The 27,644-nt window shown below is 41.5% G+C and overlaps 1 protein-coding gene across 2 annotated transcripts in view; it reads left to right on the top strand.

Annotated features, from left to right (window-relative positions):
- The window catches only part of Ttf2 (transcription termination factor 2), a 52,149-nt gene continuing 24,505 nt past the window's right edge, over positions 1-27,644 (top strand). For both annotated transcript variants that reach the window (XM_045138376.1, XM_004667519.2), the window contains exons 1-9: positions 1-56; positions 135-237; positions 2,037-2,123; positions 10,222-10,288; positions 19,012-19,968; positions 20,268-20,382; positions 23,352-23,534; positions 25,250-25,377; positions 27,391-27,472. In XM_045138376.1, the coding sequence (XP_044994311.1) occupies positions 29-56; positions 135-237; positions 2,037-2,123; positions 10,222-10,288; positions 19,012-19,968; positions 20,268-20,382; positions 23,352-23,534; positions 25,250-25,377; positions 27,391-27,472 (1,750 nt within the window). In that variant the 5' untranslated portion in view covers positions 1-28. The remainder of the gene's footprint in view (positions 57-134; positions 238-2,036; positions 2,124-10,221; positions 10,289-19,011; positions 19,969-20,267; positions 20,383-23,351; positions 23,535-25,249; positions 25,378-27,390; positions 27,473-27,644) is intronic.

The raw sequence follows: 27,644 nt of genomic DNA, 5'->3' as shown, positions 1-27,644 counted from the left end.
TGGAGGGGCCCTTGACTTACACAGCGCTATGGAAGTAGTGAGGTGTCCCGAGCACGGTAAGGCCCGGAGTCTTAGCGTCCCCCGCCCACGACCCCGGAGCTGCCGCTGCTGACCTTGTCGTCTTGTCTCCTCAGGGACCTGTTGTCTTTTGAAGACCGGCGTCCGCGAAGGCCCGAGTAAGGGCAGGAGTTTCTACGTGTGCCGCGGGGACGCGTGCGGCTTCGTGCAGGCCACCGAGTAGGTGTCGAGCTGGCGCCGCGGGGACCCCCGAGCCCAGGACGTGCTCCAAAGACCGTGGCCCCACGCTGGCCACTCTTCCTCTGTGGCTCTCAGATTCCCGTCCGGTGAAACGGGGTTCCCCTTATATTTGGCTCCTTCCAGGCTGCTCCGGCGCTGGGTTTCTAGTCCCCGTCTGGCCGCGGGCTCTCCTCTCTGCCTGGTTTGTACTGTGCGATTTGAACTAGTTTTCGGTCGGACTGGTGTTTAAATATTGGAGGCTGAAGGACCAGCGGCTAGGTCCCCCCCGCCCCGCCGCATCTGTGTGGTGAGCTTGATAATCCAAAGAAATAACATTCCTTTAGTAGAGTTCATCAGATGTGATTCAGTACTCCAGTTTTACAAACTTTCGTTGTCTCAAGTGTTACTGTTTTATACCACCCACACCAAGGTGTCTGCATTCTCTTAAGAGAATTTGACCACACTCTTATTTCTTCCTGCAGTCTATCACCTTAGCTTCATAGAGCAGGGTTTTTTTTTTTTTTCAAGATCAGAAATATATGAAGGATGTTAGTACTAGAAAATAAAGTTCACTAACATCTTATAATTCCCCTACTTGAGTTAGATGATTTGTGTCTGTTTTGCTTTGTACCTAAGTGAAAGACTATGTGTTTTTTCAGAATTGAGAATAAATTTTACAGAAAATAATTCCAGCTCACTAACATTTATTTTTGTTTGAAAGGATCTTAGGATCCAGTCTAATGGTTTCTAGTAGAGCAGAGTCAAATGTTAAGATCAAAGGAACCAATTGGAAATAAGCTATCTAATTCAACATTTTATATCAGAGTTGACTATTGCTGGTTTCTAAACATATTGAACCTTATATATTCCATATCCAGTCCAAAGTTTGTAAGACACAAGCATGTTCATGTTCACAGGGATTACACATGAAAGGTGGTATATGATTTGGTTTTACATTGAGAGAAACATTCATACAGAGTACTGTGTACACTAGTGTGCTGCTGTACAAACTAGCCCAATAGTACTTTCACTTGAAGACAATCATTTGGAATATACCTGAAAGCAGGCTACGAACAGAAAACAATTTAACAAGTCTTGAGTGCTTTAGACCATCACTCAAATTTGTTTAACCCTCATGTACAAATTTTTTTGTATGTTGGGAAAAGAATCGTTTTTTAAACGTATGCTGAGCAAGAAGTGAAGTAATAGGTTATTATTAGAGGTAGGCATGTGAATAATACCAAGTGCAGCTGAAGATATTATGGATGTTAGTACTAGAAAATAAAGTTCACTAAACCTAAATAAAGTTCATTAAACCCTAGCCAGTGGGCATTGCATTTAGTATGATATACAAAGGGGAGCAAGGAACCTGAGGACAGTTCACAGAAGGCCTCAGCCAGCATTAGGCTAGTCTTTCCTGGGGAGCCACAGTGTGAAGGTCATACAACATGTGACTTAAATTTGAGTCATAAAGAAAATTTATTGTCATGCTTTCTTCTAAGAAGTGGGAAAAGATGGAAGCTATGGACCTTTCCTTACAGGATTTATAAACCCAGGACAGACCATATGTAAGTAAGTGGTGTGGTGGCACACACCTATAATCCTAGTGCCCAAGAGAGAGCCAGGAGAATACCTGCAAGTTCAAAGCCAACCTGGTCTAAGTGAGTTCCAGTCAAGGGTTACATAGCGCAACTTTGTCTCAAAATAAATAAATAGTTAATTCATACTTTGGATTGACTTTAGGATGGTGACCTTGATTCTCTGTCTCCTAACACAAAGCATTTTTACTTTTTCTCTAGTATCCCTGTTTCTCATTGTTTATTGCATGAGGACTTTGTGGTAGAGCTTCAGGGTTTGTTTCTACCACAGGGCAAAAAGGAATGGAGGTAAGTGTCCAAAGGAATATGTGTACATATTTCCTCTTTCTTTTTCCCCTTTTTTGGACCTGAAAAAAATGGCAGGTATATTTGGGGATTGTTCTTTATCAATCATTACTAAAAAGTAAATAGTATTTCTGTATGAATTGCATCATTTAAGCAGTCACTTTCTAAGTACTGAGCAACTACTTAACATGAGAAGCCTAACCTGTGGTTAATTTTTTGGATTTCCAGCTTCATTGTCATTCCTTCTGTCCCACCAATAGCAACTATCTTGTCAACTTTTAATTCTGGTAATATGTAAAAAAAGTTAATTTGGGCTGGAAAGATGGCACAGTGGTTAAGGCTTTTGCCTGTGAAGCCTAAGGACTCAGGTTTGATTCCCTAGTACCCACGTAAGCCTGATGCATAAGGTGGCACATGCGTCTGGAATTCATTTGCAGTGGCTAGAGGTTTTGGTGTGCCCATTATTTCTATCTGCCTATTGCTCTCTCAAATAAATCAATAAATAAAATAAAAAGTTTAACTGTTTTTTATTCAATAAATTGCAGTTTTCTTTCCTTCATATGGGATCTTGGGAAGGGCAAGGAAATATATATATAGAGAGAGAGATGGAAGATCTTATTTGCCATGAGTATTAAAAGATAAGTGGATGCAGAGGAGATATGATGGAGAGTGGAGTTGTGAAGGGGAACATGGGAGTGGAAGGGAAAACTCATGGTCTATAATTACAGAAGTTGTCAATGATAAAAAAAACATATAAATAAACGATAAGTGGGACTTGCAAAGTATTTAATAGGTTAATACAGTGTATGAAGTTACATGAAAATTTAGAAAATTGCAAATGTTTGGTTTGATAGCAGTTTAGCATTTGCTTATTTATTTGTTGAGCAGCTGGAGATCAAACCCAGAGCCTTGTAAACACTAAGAACCTGTACTACTGGTGAGCTATACCCTTATCCCTTATTTAAGTGGAGACTTCAGGAAGGCAGGAAGGCAGGAGTCATACATACATAATGGGTATTGTATTATGTTCTATATGCTTCACAGCTTATCTATTCTACATCTGTCTGCACCCAAGTATAGGAATTGAAGTATCAGTTTTATAGATTTTGTATGCAGGAATACTGCCCATACTTGTTGCTTCAATTGAGTTATGCATTTAGTATGATATACAAATCTTGACTTCTTAGGGTTATTTAATTTATTTATTTAGTGTGTGAGAGGAAGAGCAAGTAAGCATGGGTACCCCAGAGCCTCCTGCCACAGAAAATGAACACCAGACACATGAACCACTTTGTGCATCTGGCTTTATGTGGCTACTGGGGAATTAAACCCTAGCCAGTGGGCATTGCAAGCAAGTGCCTTTAACTGCTGAGCCATCTCCTCAGCCATTGAGTTGAGTTTTGAGAAACAAAAAAAAAACTATCACCTCAGGAAGTATCATCCCCATTCCCTTTCATCACTGATAGTTTTGTTCAGCAGTTTTGAGTTATTTTGCTCAATTTCATATAAACGATACTATGTGTACTCCTGCGTACAGTTATAATTACATAAGGGTACCAGGCTGAATCCTGTGATGACATATTTTACTTAACAGTGTGTATGAATTGACCTATATTGTGTGTGCCAATAGTTCATTCAAACAACTTATTTTATTTGTTTGCAAACCAAGAAGGAGAAAGGGAGGGAGAAAGAATGATTGTGGGCACATCAGGACCTCTAGCCGCTGCAAATGAGCTCCAGATGCATGTGCCACTTTGTATTAGGCTTTATGTGGGTACTGAGGAATTGAACCCAGATGTTTAGGCTTTACAAGCAAGCACCTCTAATGGCAGAGCCATATCTCTAATCCCAATAGTTCATTTTTTGAATTTACTTATTTTATTTATTTGAGAGAGAGAGAAGGAGGCAGATAGAGAGAAAGGGCATGCCAGGGCCTTCAGCCACTGCAAATGAATTCCAGAAGTGTGTGCCACCTTGTGCGTCTGGCTTATGTGGGTACTGGGGAATTGAACCTGGGTTCTTTGACTTTGTAGGCTAGTGCCTTAACCACTAAGCCATCTCTCCAGCCCTAATTCATTTTTTGATTGCTAAGTTAAATTGTATTTATGAGTGTACCACAGTTGTATTGCTTGCTTTTCATCAGAAAATCTTTATTACTGAAATATCTGTTTCAATATTTGGCCCATTTTTAATTGAAAATTTAATTGAGTAATTTTGGATGCACATGCAGTTAAAAGAAATAATTCAGAGATATATACTGTTCTCCTTATCCAGTTTCCCCAGGGGTGATATTTATAAAACAGCCATGATAGTGACATTGGCCTGGTGCACTTACCTTGTTGGTAAAGAAGTTTTTTTTGTTTGTTTGTTTTTGTTTTTGTTTTTCAAGGTAAGGTCTCACTCTAGCTGAGGCTGACCTGAAATTAACTATGTAGTCTCAGGGTGGCCTCGACTCACGGTTGCTCCTCCTACCTCTGCCTCCCGGGTGCTGTGATTAAAGGCGTGCACCACCACGCCCAGCTTGATAAAGAAATATTTTTTTAATTATTTATTTATTATTTATTTGCAAGCAGAGCGAGAGAGAGAATGGGTGCGCCAGGGACCCCTGCCATTCCAAACGAACTCCAGACACATGTGCCACTTTGTGCATCTAGATTTATGTGGGCCCTGGGGAATCAAACCTGGGTTGTCAGATTTTTCAAGCAAGTGCCTTTAACTGATGAATCATCCTCCCAGCCCCAAGAAATATTTGTATACATGTATATCTGTGTGCATGTCGATATGTGTGAGGGTGCATGTACATCTGTGCTCATGTGCCTGGGGAATCCAGAGGACATCCTCAGGTATTCTCAGGAGCACTGTTCACCTTTTTTGAGATAGGGTCTTTCATTCGCCTGAAGCTTACCAATTAGGCTAGACTGGCTGAGCAGCAAGCCCCCGGGATCTGTCTATCTCTGCTTCCCAAGCACTGGTAGTACAAGCATCATCACACCTAGCCTTTTTATTTGGGTTCTGGGGATAAAATTCAGTTCCTCCTTCTTGCAAGACAAGCACTTTATTGTCTGAGCTATCTCCTTAGACACTAAATATAATTTGTTACTTGTACTAATTTGTGTTCATGTATGTGTTTAGTTTTATACAAGTAGTTTCACACATCTACCACCACAGCCTTACTTCTGAGCAGTTCCATCACACAGGACTCCTTTGGCTATCATTATATAACCATAGCCACCTCCTTCTCACTCCTATCCTCCAGACAATTGTGAATCTGTTCTTGATTTCCAAAAGTTTCTATGGCTACATAAATGGTGTCTTCAGTGCAGGGTTTTTTGCCTGTTTGGAAAACTTTGTTATGTTCTTATTATTGAGTTGGGAGAGGTCTTTATACAGCTTCTTTGGCAGATATTTATGTTGTAGATACTTTATGCCAGTCTGTGGGTTTTATTTTCTTAGCTGTTTTTGAAAACCAGAACTTTAAAATTTGTGGGTTTTGTTTTTTCATTTTGTTTTTGATGGCATGTGATGCTAGCATTAAAACACAGGTTTTGGGGCTGGAGAGATGGCTTAGCTGTTCAGGCACTTACCTGCAAAACCTAAGCCCCATGATCCTACTTAGGCCAGACATACCAAAGGTGAGGCAAGTTGAAGGTTGCATATGCCCACTAGGTGGCACAAGTGTCTGGATTTCAGTTGTGTTGGCTGGGGCCCTGGTGTACCAATTCTCTGTCTCTCTCTCTCTCTCTCTCTCTGTCTCTCTCTCTCTCTAAACATAAAAATTTTATATATTTGAGAGAGAGAGAAAGACAGGGGGAGAAAGAGAGAATGGGCTTGCAACCACTGCAAATGAACTCCAGACGCATGCACCACCTTGTACCTCTGGCTTACATGGGTCCTGGGGAATTGAACCGGGGTCCTTTGGCTTTGCAGGCAAATGCCTTAACTGCTAAATCATGTCTCCAGCCCAGGTTTTAATTTTATGACATAGAATATACTATTTTCTAAATGATTTGGGGAGGCTTGTCTTTTCGAGATATCTATTTACAGTAGCCTTTTCATTTAGATAATGTTCTACCTCAATTTTGTGTACTGTGAAAATAGAAATTCATTTTTCTGAGGTATCAAGTTATTTTATCACTCTTTATATATACTTATTTGTTGACAACTTCATATGTATAGATAATGTATTTAAAATCACATTCATCCCATTCTCTTTTATTCACTTTTTATTTGAGAGAGAAAGAAAGAGGCAGATAGAGAGAATGGACGTATCAGGGCCTCTAAGTCTTGTAAACGAGCTCCAGATGCATGTACGACCTTGTGCATCTGGCCTATGTGAGTCCTGGGGATTGAACCTGTGTCATTTGGCTTTGCAGGAAAGCACCTTAACCACTAAGCCATTTCTCCAGCCCCATTCTCTTCTCTTATCACTTTCTTCTGAACCCCCTTTTCCTCTTTCTACTTTCATGTCTTTTTCTTTTTTTTTTCCTTTTTTTGGTAACTCACTGAACTAAGCATGTCTGTGGGGTTGTTTACTGAAGCATGGGCAACATACCAGTGGCTGTGACACTGAAGCAAATGACTTTCCCTCTGCATCTTTAACTGCTAATGGCTCCTTACAGAAGGGTGGGGCCTTGTGAGGCTTTCTTTTTTACCACCATGTTATAAAGATTTTCCTTGCCCCACTTTAGTGGTTGGCAACTTGGTAAAAAAGAAGAAGAAAGGATGCTTTGACTATATAAGTGTGGGTCTATTTTTGAGGTGGTTAATTTGTTCCATTTGCATATTCTTACATGATTAATCAAGTAAATTAGTGTGTCTACCAACTTTATACTTCCAAGATTGTGCTGGATATTCTAGGATGAGTCCAGTATTTCCAGGTAACTTGCAGATTTGATCTTTTTAATTTCCTCAGTAAACCCTGTTGCTATTACATTATGTCCATAGATCAGTTTTGAGAGAACAGACATCAATATTTTTTCCTGCCTTAGTTGGGTATATTTTGTTAACTTTACATTTTTTCTCAGTATTAATAATTTTCATTATAGAGTTCTTATACTCCTTTCATTAAATTCATTCCTCTGTGGTGGTTTTTAATGTTGGTATAAATAGAATTTTTTAAACTTTTGTTTAGATTGTTTTCTGCTGGTAGGATGAACTGGCAAATTTTATTGGGTGAAGATTGATTGTCCTTGTGACCTTAAAACACTGACCTGCCACTGGAAGCCCTCTAAGATACTGAAATACTGTGTAGGGTTTCTAATTTGTCCTGAGAGAACTGTTCAGGTTCAGGAGTGAAGGCGGTGAAGGAATGGCTGCTCTCTGGTGCAGCTGCATGATACCATTTTATCATCTGCAGCTCAGTTTTAGCTACTTGGTTCTACGGTTAGATGGGGAAACTACCATAACAGCTGTTAGAGAAGCAGGCTAAGTTCTCATGAACTGGGACTTATACCTAGTGCCCACAGATTCCACCCACACCCACTTCTCTGAGTGGAAGTCGAGGCTGGATTGAGGGGTGAAACTGAGTGCTGGTAAGCTGGAGAAACTGCTTAAAGAGCGGGATTAAGATCCTTCCTGCAGGACATTTCAGTGTGTCCCCTCCTCCATGTTCTCACTAGAATAGTGCTGATGGTGGCCGTCACTCCCCTTAGTTGAGAAGTTGAGTGAGTATGTAGTAGTTTGGCATTTTGTTAATGCTCAGTGAACAGTTGTTAAGATGGGGTTTCTGTAAGATGTGTTTACACTAAGCACAACAAGGAACAAAAAGTGAGGTCACTGGAGATTTTGGATGTCTCTAATATGGAGCCATGGAATAATCACATCTTATGTATGTGTAGAGAAGCTGGGAAAATGAACAAGTAGCTCTTGAGTGAGAGCTGAGGGTGATCTTGAGAACTTGTCACTAACATTCCTGTGTGAGATAGGGACTGTCGAGAGGTGATCATGGTTAAAAAATAGGAGAAAAAAGTATGCTAAATGTATTTCTTTCAGCCCAAATCTAGAGAGGTACTTATTAGATCTTTAGAAAAGATTATTGCCAGGTGTGGTGGTGCATGCTTTTAATCCCAGCACTCGGGAGGCAGAAGTAGGAGGATCACCATGAGTTCGAGGCCACCCTGAGACTACATACATACATACAGTCTGGGCTAGAGTGAGACCCTACCTCGAAAAACCAAAAGAAAAAAAAGATTATTTTGAGCAAATAAAGTACAGAGAAATAAGATACAGAGAAGCCCATGGATGATGGCTTCCTTAGCATAAAGTTGCTAGTCAGGATTCTGTGAGATAGATGGCTGGCTGGATAGATGGATAGATAGATGGAATAACCTTGGGGAATACAGCCTTTCCTTCCTCCAGACTGGGATCTTCTTTCAGAACTTGAGTGTTTTGTTTCCTTTCACTAATACCATTATGTTTGGTTTAGAATAGCTAAAGACAGGCGCAGCAGAGCCATGGGGTGAGCTGCAGACCTAGGTGTAGATGCCCATTGTCCATACCTTGCAGTAGAGCTGCTTGTGCATGCAGTTCCTCAATGTCAACACCAGGTGGTACCACTCACTAGTGTTTGGCCCATCAGGCAAGGCTTTCTGTACAGGCAATTAGGAGAAGGGATCATCTCCCTGGAGAGCCTTGACATGGTGTGACTTAGTCTGGTGTACCACAATGTTACCATGCTCCTTCTCTTTTCTGTCTTCTCCCTTCCTCTCTCCTCTCTCTGCTATTATTTTTAAGGATATAAGGTCAAAATAGGTAAAAATACTTATTTGCTTATAAATAAAACAAATTAAATTTTATAATTTAAGAAACTGATTGGAAATTCAGATATTTTAGTTTTCGTAACATGTGAATCCCTGAGTATTTAGGAAACTCCTAGGGTTGGTTGTTGAGTGAAGTCTACTTGCAGATATCTAGCCCTAACATAGTAGGGCTGGTGATAGAAGTACTGGGGCATGAGCCATACCCACACAGAAGGCACCTGGGCCCCACCAGTGTGCAAAACCACTCAGTAAAGTCAGGGCTTAGGTGATGGACAGGATCATATACTGTACTGTATAGTAGGAGTAAACCTTGTATGTAAAAATATCATACCCCTTGTAATGTGTATATAGTTACCTTTTCCCAAATGACTTTTTAAAAAAATTTTACTTATAGTAGTTTTACTGTGTGGAAGTTTGAAACATCTCCATAATAAAAATTACTAAAATTGAAATTCTCTCAGCTTTAAAGTTTTGCTTAGAAAATTTAAAAAATGCTTAGAAAAGCCTTTGAAAAGACATCTGTTTTTCCTAAACCACTTAAGCAGGTTTTTTTACATTTTTGTTTTATTTGGAATTTTTGTATAAAGATGAATAGAAATTGGCTTTCTGTTTTTCCCATGCTGGAACAGAGATCTGAACTTGTGCTCTGGAGACCACTTTGGCCCAGTTGGGATAAGAGCTAGGCATGCCAAGATGGGGGAAAGAGAGACAGAGAGAGAGAGAGAGAGAGAGAGAGAGAGAGAGAGAATGTGTGTGTGTGTGTGTGTGTGTGTGTGTGTGTTACATGTTAGAGTGATAAATTTTATGTATTCAGATCCAGCTGGTTCTATGATGAGGACCTATAATAAGGGACTAAGATGCTGGGGCTCGAGGAAACAGCAAGCTTTGGAATCAGTGAGAGACTCCATCTCAAGGAAACACAAGGTGGGAGGGCCACCCTACATTCTTCTCTGGCCTCCATACATGCTTACGTGGTCATATGCATATGCATACACATGCATATACCATACATACCACCCCACACTATGCACACACACAAAAAACAAAACAATACCTAGTAATTGGTTTCAAATAATCTCTAAAAAAGCCAGAATCAAATAGTCATGTCTTGTATTAAAAATAAGTTCTTACCAGGTATCATGACACACGACTTTAATACCAGCAGAGATAGGAGGATTGCTGTGAGTTTGAGACCACCCTGAGACTACATAGTGAATTCCAGGTCAGCTTGAGCTAGAATGAAACCCTACCTTAAAAAAAAAAAAAAAAAAAAAAAGTTCTTCTCTTTTAAAGGAGTTTTGTAGTCTTACTTTTTTTTTTTTTTTTTTTTAAATATACATTAGGTTGTTCTTCCGATGCGCTAGAAGTAAGGCGGAAGGGAAGCACTGGTGTGGAAATGTTCCATGGCAGGTAGGAATCATTTGTCTGTTACCATGTCTGCTGGGTTGAGACTCTGACATGTGGCGTTGACAGAAGGCATCCTCTGTCATATAGATTGGCTGGTTTCCTCAGATTCTCTGAGTTTTCTTTAAGTAAGATGTCTGTTCTGGTACTACTAATTCCAAGGAGCATTTGTTACATTAAAGATTTAATTATTTGCTTCCTGATTGACTTATGTATTTTTCAGGGTCATAAATGTAATCTGTATCTTCCTATTTAAGGAAAAATAGCTTTTCTTGACTAACATGCCCATCTTTTTTATTTTTTTTAATGTTTTTATTTATTTTCAAGCAGAGAAAGAGAGAGAATGAGAATACAGGCATGCCAGCTCCTCTAGCTGCTGCAAACAAACTAGATACCTGTGCTACTTTATGCATCTGACTTTATGTGGGCACTGGGGAATCGAACCCAGGTCATTAGGCTTTGTAGGCAAGTGCCTTAACTGCTAAGCCCTCTCTCTAGCACCCATACCCATCTTTTTGTTTACTTAATTTTTTGCTTTTTGAATCTAGTACTCTGATGGTGACCAGGGCCACCTGGTTAGAGACAAACCTGAGGGCCTGAAAGGCAAAATTCAATTGTGGTTTTGTTTACTTATTTATTTTTTGCTTTTTGATCATACCCGTCTTTTTAGTAGAGAAAAGCCACTTGATTTTGGTATAAGGTAAGTATAATTAGGCTCCTAGAATATGAAAAGTGGGAAAGGCCCTATAGGTATCCTGTATCTGGGGAACTAGACCAAGTGAAAAAAATGACACTTTTTTAAAAATTTTTATTAACATTTTCCATGATTATAAAGTATATCCCATGGTAATTCCCTCCCTCCCCACCCCCACACTTTCCCATTTGAAATTCCATTATCCATCATATTACCTCCCCATTACAATCATTGTAAATACATACATACAATATCAACCTATTAAGTATCCTCCTCCCTTCCTTTCTCTACCCTTTATGTCTCCTTTTTAACGTACTGGCCTCTGCTACTAAGTATTTTCCTTCTCACACAGAAGCCCAGTCATCTGTAGCTAGGATCCACATGAGAGAGAACATGTGGCGCTTGGCTTTCTGGGCCTGGGTTACCTGACTTAGTATAATACTTTCCAGGTCCATCCATTTTTCTGCAAATTTCATAACTTCATTTTTCTTTACCGCTGAGTAGAACTCCATTGTATAAATGTGCCACATCTTCATTATCCACTCATCTGTTGAGGGACATCTAGGCTGGTTCCATTTCCCAGCTATTCTAAATTGAGCAGCAATAAACATGGTTGAGCACGTACTTCTAAGGAAATGAGATGAGTCCTTTGGATATATGCCTAGGAGTGCTATAGCTGGGTCATATGGTAGATCAATCTCTAGCTGTTTTAGGAACCTCCACACTGTTTTCCACAATGGCTGGACCAGATTGCATTCCCACCAGCAGTGCAGAAGGGTTCCTTTTTTTCCACAAACCCGCCAACATTTATGATCATTTGTTTTCATGATGGTGGCCAATCTGACAGGAGTGAGATGGAATCTCATTGTAGTTTTAATCTGCATTTCCCTGATGACTAGTGACGTAGAACATTTTTTTAGATGCTTATATGCCATTCGTATTTCTTCCTTTGAGAACTCTCTATTTAGCTCCATAGCCCATTGTTTGATTGGCTTGTTTGATACCTTATTATTTAACTTTTTGAGTTCTTTGTATATCCTAGATATTAATCCTCTATCAGATATATAGCTGGCGAAGATTTTTTCCCATTCTGTAGGTTGCCTCTTTGCTTTTTTCACTGTGTCCTTTGTGGTACAAAATCTTTGTAATTTCATTAGGTCCCAGTGGTTAATCTGTGGTTTTATTGCCTGAGCAATTGGGGTTGTATTCAGAAAGTCTTTGCCAAGACCAATATGTTGAAGGGTTTCCCCTACTTTTTCCTCTAGCAGTTTCAGAGTTTCCGGACTGATGTTAAGGTCTTTAATCCATTTGGATTTAATTCTTGTGCATGGCGAGAGAGAAGAATCTATTTTCATCCTTCTGCAGATATATATCCAGTTTTCAAAGCACCATTTGCTGAAGAGGCTGTCTCTTCTCCAATGAGTATTTTTGGCATTTTTATCGAATATCAGGTGGCTATAGCTACTTGGGCTTACATCTGGGTCCTCTATTCTGTTCCACTGATCTACATGTCTGTTTTTGTGCCAGTACCATGCTGTTTTTGTTACTATGGCTCTGTAGTATCGGTTAAAATCAGGTATGGTGATACCACCAGCCTCTTTTTTGTTGCTCAGTATTATTTTAGGTATTCGAGGTTTTTTGTGATTCCAAATGAATTTTTGGATTGTTTTTTCTATTTCCATGAAGAAAGCCTTTGGAATTTTGATAGGGATTGCATTAAATGTGTAGATTGCTTTAGGTACGATTGCCATTTTCACAATATTGATTCTTCCAATCCAGGAACAAGGGATGTTTCTCCACTTTCTAGTGTCTTCTGCAATTTCTCGCTTGAGTGTTTTAAAGTTCTCATTGTATAGATACTTTACTTCCTTGGTTAGGTTTATTCCAAGGTACTTTATTTTTTTTGATGCAATTGTGAATGGGAGTGATTCTCTGATTTTATCCTCTGTGTGTTTGTTGTTAGCATATATGAAGGCTACTGATTTCTGTGTTTGTATCCTGCTACATTGCTAAAGGTTTTGATCAGCTCTAACAGCTTGCTAGTAGAGTCTTTAGGGTCCTTTATGTATAGAATCATGTCATCTGCAAATAATGATAACTTGATTTCTTCCTTTCCAATTTGTATCCCTTTTATGTGTGTCTCTTGCCTTATTGCTATGGCTAAGACTTCCAAAACTATATTAAATAAAAGTGGGGACAGTGGACACCCTTGTCTTGTTCCTGATTTTAGTGGAAAAGCATCCAGTTTTTCCCCATTTAGTAATATGTTGGCTGTAGGCTTGTCATAAATAGCCTTTATTATGTTGAGATATGTTCCTTCTATTCCCAGTCTCTGTAGGACTTTTATCATGAAGGGATGTTGGATTTTGTCAAATGCTTTCTCTGCGTCTAATGAGATGATCATGTGATTTTTGTCCTTTACCCGTTTATGTAATGTATTACATTTATAGATTTGCGTATGTTGAACCATCCCTGCATCTCTGGGATAAAGTCTACTTGGTCAGGGTGAATGATCTTTTTGATATACTCTTGTATTCTGTTTGCCAATATTTTGTTGAGAATTTTTGCATCTGTGTTCATGAGGGAGATTGGTCTGTAATTTTCTTTTTTTGTTCTATCTTTGCCTGGTTTTGGTATCAGGGTGATGCTGGCCTCATAGAAGGAGTTTGGTAGAATTCCTTCTTTTTCTATTTCCTGGAAAAGCTTAAGAAGCAATGGTGTTAGCTCTTCCTTAAAGGTCTGGTAAAATTCAGCAGTGAATCCGTCCGGGCCTGGGCTTTTTTTAGTTGGGAGATTATTGATAACTGTTCGGATCTCCATGTTTGTTATAGGTCTATTTAAGTGATTAATCTCATCTTGATTTAATTTAGGTAGGTCATATAGATCAAGGAAATCATCCATTTCTTTCAGATTTTCATACTTTGTGGAGTATATGCTTTTATAGTATGTCCCTATGATTTTTTGAATTTCTCTGGAATCTGTTGTGATGTTACCTTGTTCATCTCTGATTTTATTAATTTGTGTCTCTTCTCTCTTTCTTTTGGTCAGATTTGCTAAGGGTTTATCAATCTTGTTTATCCTTTCAAAGGACCAACTTTTTGTTTCATTGATTCTTTGGATTGTTCTTTTTGTTTCTATTTCATTAATTTCTGCCCTAATCTTTATTATTTCTTCCCGTCTACTGATTTTTGGTTTGCCTTGTTCTTCTTTTTCCAAGGCTTTAAGGCGAAGCATAAGGTCGTTTACTTGCGACCTTTCTAATTTCTTTTTTTTTTTTTTTTTGAAAATTTTTTGTTCATTTTTATTTATTTATTTGAGAGTGACAAGGGGGGGGGCAAATAGAAAGAGAGAGAGAATGGGCACACCAGGGCCTCCAGCCACTGCAAACGAACTCCAGACGCATGCACCCCCTTGTGCATCTGGCTAATGTGGGTCCTGGGGAATCGAGCCTCGAACCGGGGTCCTCAGGCTTCACAGGCAAGTGCTTAACTGCTAAGCCATCTCTCCAGCCCTCTAATTTCTTAATATAGGCACTTAAGGCTATAAATTTACCTCTTAGAACTGCCTTCATTGTGTCCCAGAGATTTTGGTATGTTGTGTTCTCATTATCATTTGACTCTATAAATTTTTTGATTTCCTTTTTGATTTCTTCATTGAGCATTCATCATTTAGTAGTGTATTGTTTAGTTTCCATGATTTTGTGTATGCTCTATAGCCTTTCTTGCTACTGATTTGTAGTTTAATTCCACTGTGGTCAGATAGAATGCAAGGAATTATTTCAATTTTCCTGAATTTGTTAAGATTTGCTTTGTGTCCTAATATATGGTCTATTTTAGAGAATGTTCCATGTGCTGCTGAAAAGAATGTATATTCTGCAGCCTTTGGATGAAATGTCCTGTATATATCTGTTAAGTCCATTCCTTCTATGACCTCATTTAGTCCAGATGCCTCTCTGTTTATTCTTTCCCGCGATGACCTGTCAATGATGAGAGTGGGGTGTTAAAGTCACCCACCGCCACTGTGTTTGGTGTTATCTGTGACCTTAGTTCTAATAGTGTTTGTTTGACGAATTTGGGAGCCCCCATGTTAGGTGCATATATGTTTAGGATTGTAATGTCCTCCTGTTGGAGTGTGCCCTTAATCAATATAAAGTGACCTTCCTTATCTTTCTTGACTAACGTCAGACTAAAGTCTACCCTGTCTGATATTAGGATAGCAACTCCTGCTTGTTTTCTAGGCCCATTTGCTTGAAACACCATTTTCCAACCTTTCGCCCTAAGATAATGTCTATCCTTTGTAGAAAGGTGAGTTTCTTGGAGACAACAAATTGTAGGATCCTGCTTTTTAACCCAGTCTGCAAATCTATGTCTTTTCATTGGGGCATTGAGGCCGTTGATATTAAGAGATATTATTGAGAGGTGTGTATTTATGTTTGCCATTTTGTGTGTGTGTGTGTGTGTGTGTGTGTGTGTGTGTGTGTGTGTGTGTGTTTCTGGTTCTACCTGCGCTCTCTTCTGTTAACTAGTATTTGAGTATAGCTTGTTTTTTCTAGGTTCCTTATATGTGTGCTTTTCCTTTTCTTCAGCATGGAGGATTCTATCAAGTATTTTCTGTAGAGCTGGTTTTGTCTTCAAATACTCCTTTAACCTGCTTTTGTCATGGAATGTCTTTATTTCTCCATCTATTTGAATGGATAACTTTGCAGGATAAAGTAACCTTGGTTGACAGTTGTTATCTTTCACAACTTGGAATATATCACTCCAAGCCCTTCTGGCTTTAAAAGTTTGTGTTGAATAATCTGCTGTAATCCTGATGGGCTTGCTTTTGTAGGTAACTTGATTTTTCTCTCTAACTGCTTTCAATATTTTTTCTTTGGTGTGTGTGTTTGGAAGTTTGATTATAATATGGCGAGGAGAGGTTCTTTCTGGGTTTTGTCTGGCTGGGGTTCTAAAGGCTTCCTGTCTGCATTGGCACCTCTTTCCCAATTTGGGGGAAATTTTCTTCTATGATTTTGTTGAAGACGCCTACTATGCCTCTGGAGTGGAGTTCTTCTCCTTCTACTATGCCCTGAATTCTTATATTGGATCTTTTCATAGTGTCCCGAATATCTTGAAATTCCCACTCATACTTTTCTATAAGTTTGTCTTTCTCTTTGTTGGACTGCATTAGGTCTGCCACCTGGTCTTCTAGCTTAGATATTCTGTCCTCTCCCTCATCCATCCTACTGGTGAGATTTTCTACAGAGTTTTTTATTTCATTAACAGTGTTCTTCATTGCTAGTAATTCTGACTGGTTTTTCTTTATTATTTTTATTTTCTTATTTATGTCTTGTATTGCCTTCTTTATTTCATTAAATTGGTGTCCTGCATCTTCTTTGATTCCTTTGATTTCCTCTTTGATTGTTTTGATGTGTTCTTTGACCTCTTTGAACATATTTTTTTTTAAATTTTTATTTATTTATTTATTTAGTTGAGAGCGACAGACACAGAGAGAAAGACAGATAGAGGGAGAGAGAGAGAATGGGCGCGCCAGGGCTTCCAGCCTCTGCAAACGAACTCCAGACGCGTGCGCCCCCTTGTGCATCTGGCTAACGTGGTCCCTGGGGAACCGAGCCTCGAACCGGGGTCCTTAGGCTTCACAGGCAAGCGCTTAACCGCTAAGCCATCTCTCCAGCCCTCTTTGAACATATTTATAATCATTCTTTTGAACTCTTTCTCAGGCACTTCCTCTAACTCTTTCTCACTGGAGGACATTTCTGATGCATTAATACTTTTAGGTGGATTTATATCGTCTTGCTTTTTAGTGTTTCTTGTGTTATAATGTATATATTTTTGCATCTTGGATTAAGTTAATGCTTGGATTTTCTAGCTAGCTGTATATTCTTAGCTGTATCAATTGGTTTGATGTAATATATTTTCAGGGTAGGACCTTAAGGTGTTAGGTGTGGCTCTTAAGACTCTCAGCGTATCTACAAAGATGTTCTTAGGGGTTGAGTTTCCCTGCTATAGGAGTATTCAAGCAGGCTGAGTGGAATAAAATACAGGTAGATTCTAAAATTTAACTAAACACTGTACACATTCAATCAAAAGCAGCCCCGAGTATGTATGCAAGAGTAGTTATTATAACGACCAGATCCTCTATCAACAAAGAGGTTAAGATTTCTGGTCTGTTGAGGGATCCAAGTCAGCTTGCGACCAGGTGAGACCCTTCCCTGGTGCAATCCCAGTTACCTTGGATGATTTTGGTCTCAGTCAAGTTGCTGCCTGGGTCGTCGGGCTGCTGTTCTGATTTCTGGAGCTGGGCACTTGCTTTTCCTGCTGGCAAACTGAGCTGCTGCTGCTGCCTCTGCTGCTGCTGTAGCTGCCACTGCTGGAGCCACCACTGCTGCTGAGGCTGCTGCTGCTGTGTCCACTGCCGCTGCTCCCCCTGAAGCTGCTGCTGCCAAGTCTGCCGCTGCTGCCACTCCTGGGTCCTCTGCTGCTGGGGCTGCTGTTACCGGTGCTGGAGCCGCTGATGTTGCTGCCGAACTCTGCTCCTGCTTGGGTCCCGCTGTCAGCCCAAGTTGGCGTGGCCGGTTCCCAGGCCGCTGCTTTGTTTGCTGGAGCTGGGCTCAGGCGGTGGGGGAGGGGAGGGAGCCGCAGCTGCTCTGGTTCTCTCGCTGCTCCACCTGTTCTTCTACCTCGAGGTCTGCTCCTCCGTTGCTTGCTGCTGCTCTCCCCTCACGTTGCCCGTGTTGCGGAGAGTGCGGTGTGAGGGAAAGTTCCCGCACCTGGCTTTTCCTGCGGCTCGAGTGGAGTCTGGTGGCTTTTTGGTGCGCCGCAGCCACAGCGGTTGGCCGAGCTGCTTTTCCCGCCTGTGCAGGCTCTGGATGCTCTGGAACTCTTCTACTTCTCCGCTGCCGCTTCAATTTCCTACACACCTCACTTTTTAGTAAAAGTGTGTATTTTGCTGAGTTTTTTTGGTCTTTTCCCCCCTAGGCTGCTTTGGCCTGGTACCTACGCCACCATCTTAACCGGAAGTCAAAAATGACACTTTCTTTGGCATAAGGGTGGCCTGATTATTTTTACTGTAGATCCTCCAGTGAAATTGAGCATAGTAGCAAGCATAATAGGACACTGTGAGTAGGGGAAACTTCATGTTCAGAGAATGATTTGTCATAAAAAATGCACATTGTGCCTGCTGTGCTTATAAAGGCACTTTGGTTTAGTTTTCTAGGTTCTTGACATCTTACTCAAAGAATTGAAGAAAGGCACACATAAGTCATTAAGCAGAAAGATGCTTTATTAAGAACAAAGGGTAGTAAGGGTTTGAATACAGTGCCAGAGGGAACAAGCCTCTTGAGTGGAGTGTACTGAAGGGCACCAGGAAGTGTCTGGGGCTTCTCTATTGGATTTTCAGGAGAGGATGGATTGGGTGCTAGGAATGTGGTTTATGTGGTCTTATGGTTTGATTGACAAGTTTGGATTATACAGTATTTTCTCTACTGCACATGTTCTTTCCCATGATACATCTGTTCTTTTTTTTTTTTTTTTGAGGTAGGGTTTCACTCTAGCTCAGGCTGTGGCCTCGAACTCACAGTAATCCTCCTACCTCTGCCTCCCGAGTGCTGGGATTAAAGGCATATGCCACCATGCCCGGTGATACATCTGTTCTTAATCATAGGTATGCCAAGTTATACATAGATATAGGTGGTATATGGATAAGTTCATTTACAGCATACAGTTCACTGTCCATGCACCCCAAATCAGTCCAGGTTGGATGTCCCCCTGCTGGTCCAGTCCTGGATCTAAGAATATATCTGAATGGGTACTGATTGTGAACATGGTCCCTGAAAGGAGGAGGAAACTAGCTCATTGTAGGGAATGGGTTGACGTATAGCTCGGTATGATTTGGGGGTCCCAGGTTCCCAAGAGGTTAAGTGGGTTGTCTTGAAGGGTGTGCTTACCAAGCCGTGTCCTGGTGGCTATTCCTTATGCTTGCCTGCCTCTATATGAAAGTTCATTATATTACAACTAATTATCTTCATTGTCTTTAGGATCCTAATCCTAAAGAACATCCCATAGATACTAAGTCTCAGGATGCATCTGAGCCATTTCTTCATCCTCCCAGCCAGCCAAGAAACCCATTCAAGGTGCTTAGTAAGAATCAAAAACCATCTCTCTGGAAACAGTATGTCAAAGGAGAAGATGAGGAAAAGATAGCTGATAAGAAGTCAAGGGAAAACAGAGACCAGCTGTTGGATCAAAAGAAAGAGCAGAGAGCTGAGTCTAAGTTCAGGGTGGACAAAGACCCTTCCTGTGATCCAGTAACAGAGAAGAGCCACTTGGGAGTTGAAGAGAAGCAGCAAGGGACGAAAGCAGAGTTTCAGTGTGATGCACAGAGGACTGAAGACATTGCATCTGAACAGTGCCATGGGAGTGAGCTGAGAGGAGCACATGTGTCTCCTCAGATGTCAGATGGTGAGAAGCAGGATGTCCAGAACAAGCCAGAACCTCTGAGAGAACAGAGTGCCCAACCTTTACCTCCAGATGTGCATGGTCACAACCCGGTAAGCCAGCTCTGCGAAGAGCGCCGCCTTGGCAAGGAGTGTCTGAAGAACTGGAAGGCTAAAGAAACAAAGGTCAAGGGTGGCCCGTGTGCTCAGGCCTTCCAGAAAGAGCTGCTTCAGGGGCATATACAGGCACCTTCTACAACTAAGACCTGTGCGCCTGCTCCTAAAGGACTGGCAGCACCTGGGCTGTCCTGGGGAGAAGGGCGCCTGGCTGCCTCCAGCAGTGATGACAGTGAAGGAGAAGACAGCACCTCCTGTAAACCAAGGTCGCCCCTTCTCTCTGACTTCACTCTGGACTCATGGAGGAAGGAGAACCTTCACGTTCCTCATCATTGCCTGCAAAAGCAAATCCCTGCTGTTTTAGGTGTGTCCAAGAAGATAGAATCTTCAGATCCAGCTGCTCAGCGAGTGCTCCTTAGCACACAGCTCAAACACAAGAAGGTACCAGTTGACTTTTGCTTGGTTTCTGGGGTCAGTGCTTTGCAGTGAGCAGCTAGGAGGACCTCAGAAGAGTTACATATGTTCATGGAAAGCTTTATATAGAGGGATGTTCAGTTTCTGTCTTTTTCTATGTTTATGCTCAGGCTAGCTGTGTTTTTGCTTTGTTTTTAATCCTAGTTTTTACATTCATAGTTAAAAGACTATAATTCAGAGTTTTGGCATACTAGGCTATTTTAATCTGAGGCTATCACTTTAACAACTTAAGAGGTGAGGTACACTTGACAGGATTTGTTTTTCAGAGCACACTGGCAGTAGTGAATATCCAGGCTCTTCCAGACAAGGGCCAGAAGTTGCTCAAACAAATCCAGGTGTTGGAGGAAGCACTCAGTGCTCTGGCCCTCTCTCCAGAGCAAGGTAAGATGGCTTTTGTCCTAGAACTTAGGGTTTTTGTGAACTTGCCAGAGACATTTTGATAAAGAACGAGTTGATTTATACATGTTTTTATTGCATTGTCTGCTTCTGCACTTTCTGAAATTATACCTGTAACCTAAGAAATTTGTCCTATTTCGTACTCTAAACTGTCGCAGTATTTTTTCTGTTTTCTTTTTTTGAGGGTAAATTATGAAATTTATTATTTGGAGAGTTAGATTAGAGGGAAAACAAGGCAGGAAAACTCCCAAGCCAAAAGAGACTCTCCACTCCCCAGTCATAGTGAAGAGGAGGGAGACAAAGGTCCTCCTCACATAGGCAAGTTGAGATGCAGAGTCTAGGAGGCCAAGGGGCTGAGAGAGGGCAGAGAGACACATGCGCTTCTGGCCCAGTTAGAATGAGCCTCATCACCAAATTCATGTGTAAGACAGGGACCTGATTGGTTGGTGGGCTCCAAAGGCTGAGTCAGGAAGGGCCAGCTAAGCTGGGGAACTGAGAAAGAAGTGAGGAGCTATTGATGGATGAGGGGGTGTGGTGGTTTGAATAGATGGTCCCCAATATATTCAGTTTTTTATTAGTTTGTAGTTTGCATCTGTAGCCACCTGGCTAGAGGCAGTGTTACTGAGCAGATTTTAAGGTGTGGTGGTGGGTTTCAGATTTCAATCTAAAGATATACAAAGTGCGCTGTGTAGCAAAAGCTTTTAGCTTTTGGCCTTTGGCTTGTGCTTCTCTCTCTGCTTGGACCTGTGAAGGCAGGCCAGCTTCTTCTGCCATTTATGGAACTTCCCCTGGATCTATAAGCTTCAATAAATATCCCTTCCTTCATAACCACGCCTAGCATGGAAGTTCATCTCAGTGAACCTGAAGCTGTCTGCTATAGAAGTTGGTATCAGGAGTGGGGTGAGATGAACCTGATCATGTGGATGTTGATCTTTTGAACCTTTGGTTTGGAGCAATAGGCATGGACTTTGTGCTTGTAACTGAAGATGCCTTCTGGAGTGGTAAGCCAAGTTTTATGGACTATTTTGATGAGAGTTTGAGAATGCTAAGTGCAAATAGTATTGAAATTCGAGGCTTGGTTTAGTGAGCTTTCTAGGGGGAAGAAAAGAGTACAGAGGGCTTTGTTGGAACTGGTCTACTGGCATAGGGCTGGCTGTGTTCTGCTGCTAAGGCCCAGAGAGTTTGATCAAGGTTAAATTTGTTATGGACTGATGTCCTTGGCTAAAGGTATTGGACTGAGAGATTTAAGATTTTTAAGCTGGAAAACTTCAAGCAAGTTAAAATTATAGGCACTGAAGCTGGTTTAGGTTACTGAACCTGCTATTGTCAAACACATTAACAATATTTTTTTTTAATTTTATTTATTTATTTATTTGAGAGCGACAGACACAGAGAGAAAGACAGATAGAGGGAGAGAGAGAGAATGGGCGCGCCAGGGCTTCCAGCCTCTGCAAACAAACTCCAGACGCATGCGCCCCCTTGTGCATCTGGCTAACGTGGGACCTGGGGAACTAAGCCTCGAACCGGGGTCCTTAGGCTTCACAGGCAAGCGCTTAACCGCTAAGCCATCTCTCCAGCCCCACATTAACAATATTAAGGAAGATGGTCCAACTGCTTTATATTAAAACAATAGAGAGGATACCTGAGGAAAGACTATCATAGAAATGTAAACTCTTTGGAGAAGGAACCTACTTTTCAAGGTTACTCAGTCCCTGAGTTAAGAATATGGTTGTGTCCTGCACACCTCGTATTCATTTCAGAAGCATGAAATATGCGAGGAGTGGTTGTGAATTGCACACATTTCCAGGAGCCGCTGCTGAGATGCAACATGAGGCAGGGCCTGATGCCCTGATAGGCTAAAAGAGCCTTTGGAAAATGGGCTGTGGTTTGCATGGAGACCTGAAGACATTTTGGATATACCAGGACTATGCAAATACTACCATAGAGTGCACTGTTGGCCTGGGATGGAAGTGTTCCCTGGATACTCTGCCCATCTGGAGGGGTGGAATTGGGAAATCTGGAGACTGTCTGTCTCTGGTTATATTGAACTTGAGCTGCAGAAGTTTGATGATACTTGATGGTGGTTGCATTTGCATTGTTTAGTCTCTCCTTTCTATGCCTTATACCAGTTGAAAATGTTTACTCCGTGCCTTTATATGTTAGAAGTATTTAACTTGTTTGATTTTATAAAACTTACTATCTTAAATTGGTCAAGACTGTGGGACCCTTTGAAATTGAGCTGAGTACAACTTATAACTTGTGATGGTTATGAATCTAGTGGGGGCCAGGGGCAGAATGTGGTAGTTTGAATAGATGGCCCCCAATATATTCAGTGTTTTATTAGTTTGTAGTTTGTATCTGCAGCCACCTGGCTGGAGGCAGTGTCACTGGGTGGATCTTAAAGTGTGGTGGTGGGTTTCAGATTTCAACCTAAAGATGCAAAGTGTGCCTAGCTGGAATTCCTGAAGTGTGCTGTACTGTGTGGCTTTTGGCTTTTGGTTTGTGCTTCTCTCTCTGCTTGGACCTGTGAAAGCAGGCCAGCTTGTTCTGCCATTTATGTAACTTCCCCTGGATCTTAAAGTTTCAGTAAATATCTGTTCCTCCATAACTGTGCTTGGTCTGGAAGGTCATCTCAGTGAACATGAAGCTGTCTGCTACAGGGGTTTAGGAGGTTGTTGCTTGCAGCCATCTTGAGACTGAATCAGCCATGAGTCTTTTTCCTGCCAGAGCAAGCAAGGTGGCACCCATGTCTCCATGGGTCAGTCCCTAGCTGAGTACCCAGCTTGCTCCTAATTTGTGACACTAAGAAGCTAAGAGGCTAAGAGAGGTCAGGTATGTCGTGCCTAAGCATGCATGGTTAAAGTGACCCACTCTCTAGGAAGCTTTCCAGTCTCCTCTGACTATACATACATCCCCTCACTTGCTCTGTAACTCCATTCTTATTTGTTGAGCAGGGAGTAAGGAGAAGAGTGACACCCAAGTACCTCAACAGAGTAACTTCACCAGAGCTACTGGGGACACTCCACACTTGGTGCCCCCCCAGCCCCTTCTGGGTCATGACGTCCAGCCAGAGAGCTCTCTAGGACTGAAAGCAAGCCACCAGGTCATGGCTGGAGGACGCAGCCAGTGCTCTAAAGGTGAGATGTGAGGGGCTAGCCCTGTTGGGAAGCACTGCCCTGTAGTTAAATGCTGCTTAGCAGCTATCTTTGTGCCTTTGATGTGGGGGGTATGGGCGGTATTTATTTCCTGGGACTTTTTGTGTTCTGCTGACAAAATTTCTCTAATTGGTCCAAAGGCAAGGAAAAAAGATAAATACATTATACAGTTCAACTTAAAGAAAAGCCCTTTTATTTTCATGTTTATAACATTCGGGCAGTTAAAATTTTTTTTATCATTTATTTGCAAGCAGGTGTGTGTGTGTGGAGAGAGAGAGGGAATATGAGACAGAGGAGAGGAGGGAATGCGAATGAGAATGGGTTGCCAGGGCTTCTTGCCACTACGAACTGTGGACTCATGCGCCATTTTGTGTGTCTGGCTTTGTGTGGGTACTGAGGAACCAAACCTGTACTATCAGACTTTTCAGACAAGCACCTTTAACCACTGAGCCATCTCTCCAGCCCTCAGGCAGGTTTTTCCTTTTTTCTTTTTGTTTTTCCAAGGTAGGTTATCACTCTAGTCTAGGATGACCTGGAACTCATTCTTTTTTTTTTTTTTTCTTTCTGGGGCGGGGTTTTCGAATTAGGGTCTCACTGGCTCAGACTAATCTGGAATTCACTATGTAGTCTCAGGGTGGACTTGAACTCACAGTGATCCTCCTACTTCTGCCTTCCAAGTACATGGATTAAAGGTGTGAGTCACCATGAGGTTCCTTCAGGCAGGCATGGTGGGGCACACCTGTAATCCCAACACTTGGGAGGCAAAGACAGGAGGAATTGGCTGTAAGTCTGAAACTAAACTGATCTACATATCACATTTCAGGCCAGCCCTAGTTACATAGTAAGACCTTTGAGAGAGTTAATCGAGTCAAGTGCTTGCTGCACAAGCCTGAACATCTGAGCTCAGTTTTCCAGCACCCACATACAAGCCAAGTGTGGTGGTGCACACACACACTGGGGAGGAAGGCAGAGACAGGAGAATCCCTGGGGCTTGCTGGTTAGCTAGTCTAGTCAAATTCATGAGCTCTAAGTTCAGTGAGCTGCTTTATCTCAAAAACTAATGTGGAGAATAACTGAGAAGGACACATGATATTGACCTCTCTGGTCTCTACATACATGTGAATGTACATCTACCCATACAAATACAAACATGCATGCATGCATATGCACCATATACATAAAAAAAATACTTAAAAAATTGGTTCAGGGCTGGAGGGATGGCTTAGCAGTTAAGGCATTTGCCTGCCAAGCCAAAGGGTCCCAGGTTTGATTCCCCAGGACCCACATTAGCCAGAACAAGGGGTGCACACATCTGGAGTTTGTTTTCAGTGGCTGGAGACCCTGATGCACCCATTCTTTCCTTTTCCCTCCCCCCCTTTCTTTGTCAAATAAATAAAAATAAAATATTTTTAAAAATACAGGTTTGGCTGGCAGAGTAGCTCAGTGCTTCCATAGCATGTTTAAGCATCTGGGTTTGATCCCAGCCCTTGAAAGAAAATAACAGATTATCTTGTCCTGTATTATAATAGTTTATGTAATTAAATAAGCAGAATGGGATAGAGAAGCCTATGGACCAGTTGAGTTGCAGCAAGAATTTTTAATTGATGCAGATCTATTGCCTGGTAAATGATTACATTTTTGCAGCTGTAGCCAAGAACAGTACATGTGAAATCTGTAAGCAGCATCTTTGTATGCAGGCTGTATAAGCCAAGATCGCCTTCATACAGTGTGGAAAGTCACGAGTGATGCCATTGATGAGCTGCATCGATCTCTGGAGTCACGTCCTGATGAGACAGCAGTGGCAGAAGACCCAGCTGGCCTGAAGGTGAGCAGGGAGGACTTACGATATAGAGTGTCCCATAGCAGGGTCCTAGAGCCACGGAGGACCCACAGTACAGAGTGTCCCAAGCAGGGTGGTAACGCTTCTGAAGAGAGACACTGAAACTGCTAGGCAGAGTGCCTTTTCCTTATGTTTTCTCTGCAGATAAATGATGTAGGGGTTTCCTTGTAGTGTTTCTTCCTTTTAGAACAGTGAAGACAACAACCAAGCTCCTTTTGGTTTACTCACCTCTATAGCAGAGGAGGACCTACATGTTTGGTAGGAGCTGCAGGATGCTACAAAGTTGATATTTGTGGTGAGCTGTTTGTGCTGAAAGTGCACATATGACATATGTAAAATACTGAAAAATGGCTAGGTGTTATGGTGCACACCTTTAATCCCAGCACTTGGGAGGCAGAGGTAGGAAGATCGTCAAGAGTTCGAGGCCACTCTGAAACTGTATAGTGAATTCCAGGTCAGCCTACTGTAGAGTGAGACCCTATCCTGGAAACAACAACAACAACAAAAAAAAACCACTGAAAAGTCAGTCTATACTATACTATACACTATATACTAAACACTATACAAAATACAAAAGGAACTCAAAATAAGAGATATATAGGTCCAAGCCAGTAAGTATATGTGAGAGCAGAGAAAAAAATGAAACACGGAAAATTAGAGGAGTGGTAATTAATTAGGGAGGAGCAGCAAAGGCTGGTATTAATAACTGGTGGTTGGCTGTCAGTACCTGAGCTGGGAAGAACAGGTGATGTTACCCTGTAGAAAGAACCTTGTGCTGTAGAGCTGGGCATTGGTGAAAGAACTTGGATTTGAGTAACTCAGGATAAATTATGGAATTACAGTAGAACTGAGCAGGTTTCTTTTACGGAAGTTAATTTTCTCACAAAAGGACTGGAAGGAAACCACTAGTTCAAGAGCTACTGAAACTTATGACTAGCAATCCAGACTGGGATGTTGGAAAAACAGAGGAAAGTCAATTTTGTAAAAAAATTATGTATTGTAGAAAGAGATGGAGGGGCTGGAGAGGTGTCTCAGTGGTTAAGGTGCTTGCCTGCAAAGCCTAACAACCTGGATTCAGTTCCCCAGTACCCACATAAAGCCAGGCACACAAAGTGGTGCATGCAACTGGAGTTTGTTTGCAGTGGCTAGAGGCCCTGGTGGGCTCAATCATTACCAGTCTCCTCTCTCTCTGCAGATACATAAATAAAATTTATTTTTAAAAATATTTTATTTTAAGTTATTTATTTGAGAAAGGGAAAGAGACTGAGAGAGAGAAAATGGGCGTGCCAGGGCTCTAGCCACTGCAAGTGAATTCCAGGTGCATGTGCCACCTTGCACATCTGGCTTGCATGGGTCCTGGGGAATTGAACTGAGGTCCTTTGTCTTTGCAGGCAAGCGCCTTAACCTCTAAGCCACCTCTCTAGACCCCCAATAAAATATTTTTTATAAAAAAGTGGAGAGAGAAGAGAAAGCAAGAAAGAATAAATAGGTGCACCAGGGCTGCCTGCCACTGCAAACAAGCTCTAGACACACAAGCTACTTTGTGCATCCGGCTTTATGTGGGTAAAGGGGAATCAAACCTGTTGCTTCAGGTTTTGCAGGCAAGTGCCTTTAATTGCTGACTCATCTCTCCAAGCAGATAGTCAAATTTAAAAGATAACACAAAACAAAACCCAAAAACCAGAATGACTTGTGAAAATTGGTTTACCAATCATAGGTTTTGATTGTAAGCAGTAAAAACTGATTTTACCTAATAAAGGAGCAGATCTGGACCCCTACCAGGGGCTGGACACAGACAGGAATATTGTGGTATTGTAGCAGAGATGTGAACTGTTAGATATAGACAACTTAACATTGGGTGGACAGGTGAAACAAGCAAGTTGTGATAGCAAAAGAAGATCACTTACAAAAGAAGATTAGTGTGTGGAGTGTAACAGCAGAGATGGCAGAGGCTCTCATTAGGAATGTGTATTCACATTTCTTTATTACCTCTGCCAGGTTCCATTGCTACTGCACCAGAAGCAGGCATTAGCCTGGTTACTATGGCGGGAAAGACAGAGGCCACAAGGAGGGATTCTGGGTAAGTTTGAAATTATGATAAGAACCAAGAGTTGCTGGGCGTGGTAGCACAACTTTTAATCTCAGCACTTGGCAGGCAGAGATAGGAGGATCATTGTGAGTTTGAGGCCAATTTAGGACTACAGTATGAGTCTAGGTCAGCCTGGTCTAGAGTGAGACCCTACCTCAAAAAT

This window comes from Jaculus jaculus, chromosome 19 (assembly GCF_020740685.1).
Source record: "Jaculus jaculus isolate mJacJac1 chromosome 19, mJacJac1.mat.Y.cur, whole genome shotgun sequence".
NCBI classification, from domain to species: Eukaryota; Metazoa; Chordata; class Mammalia; order Rodentia; family Dipodidae; genus Jaculus; species Jaculus jaculus.
The sequence above is the reverse complement of the archived record's forward strand: the minus strand, read 5'-3'. Positions and strand labels throughout refer to the sequence as shown.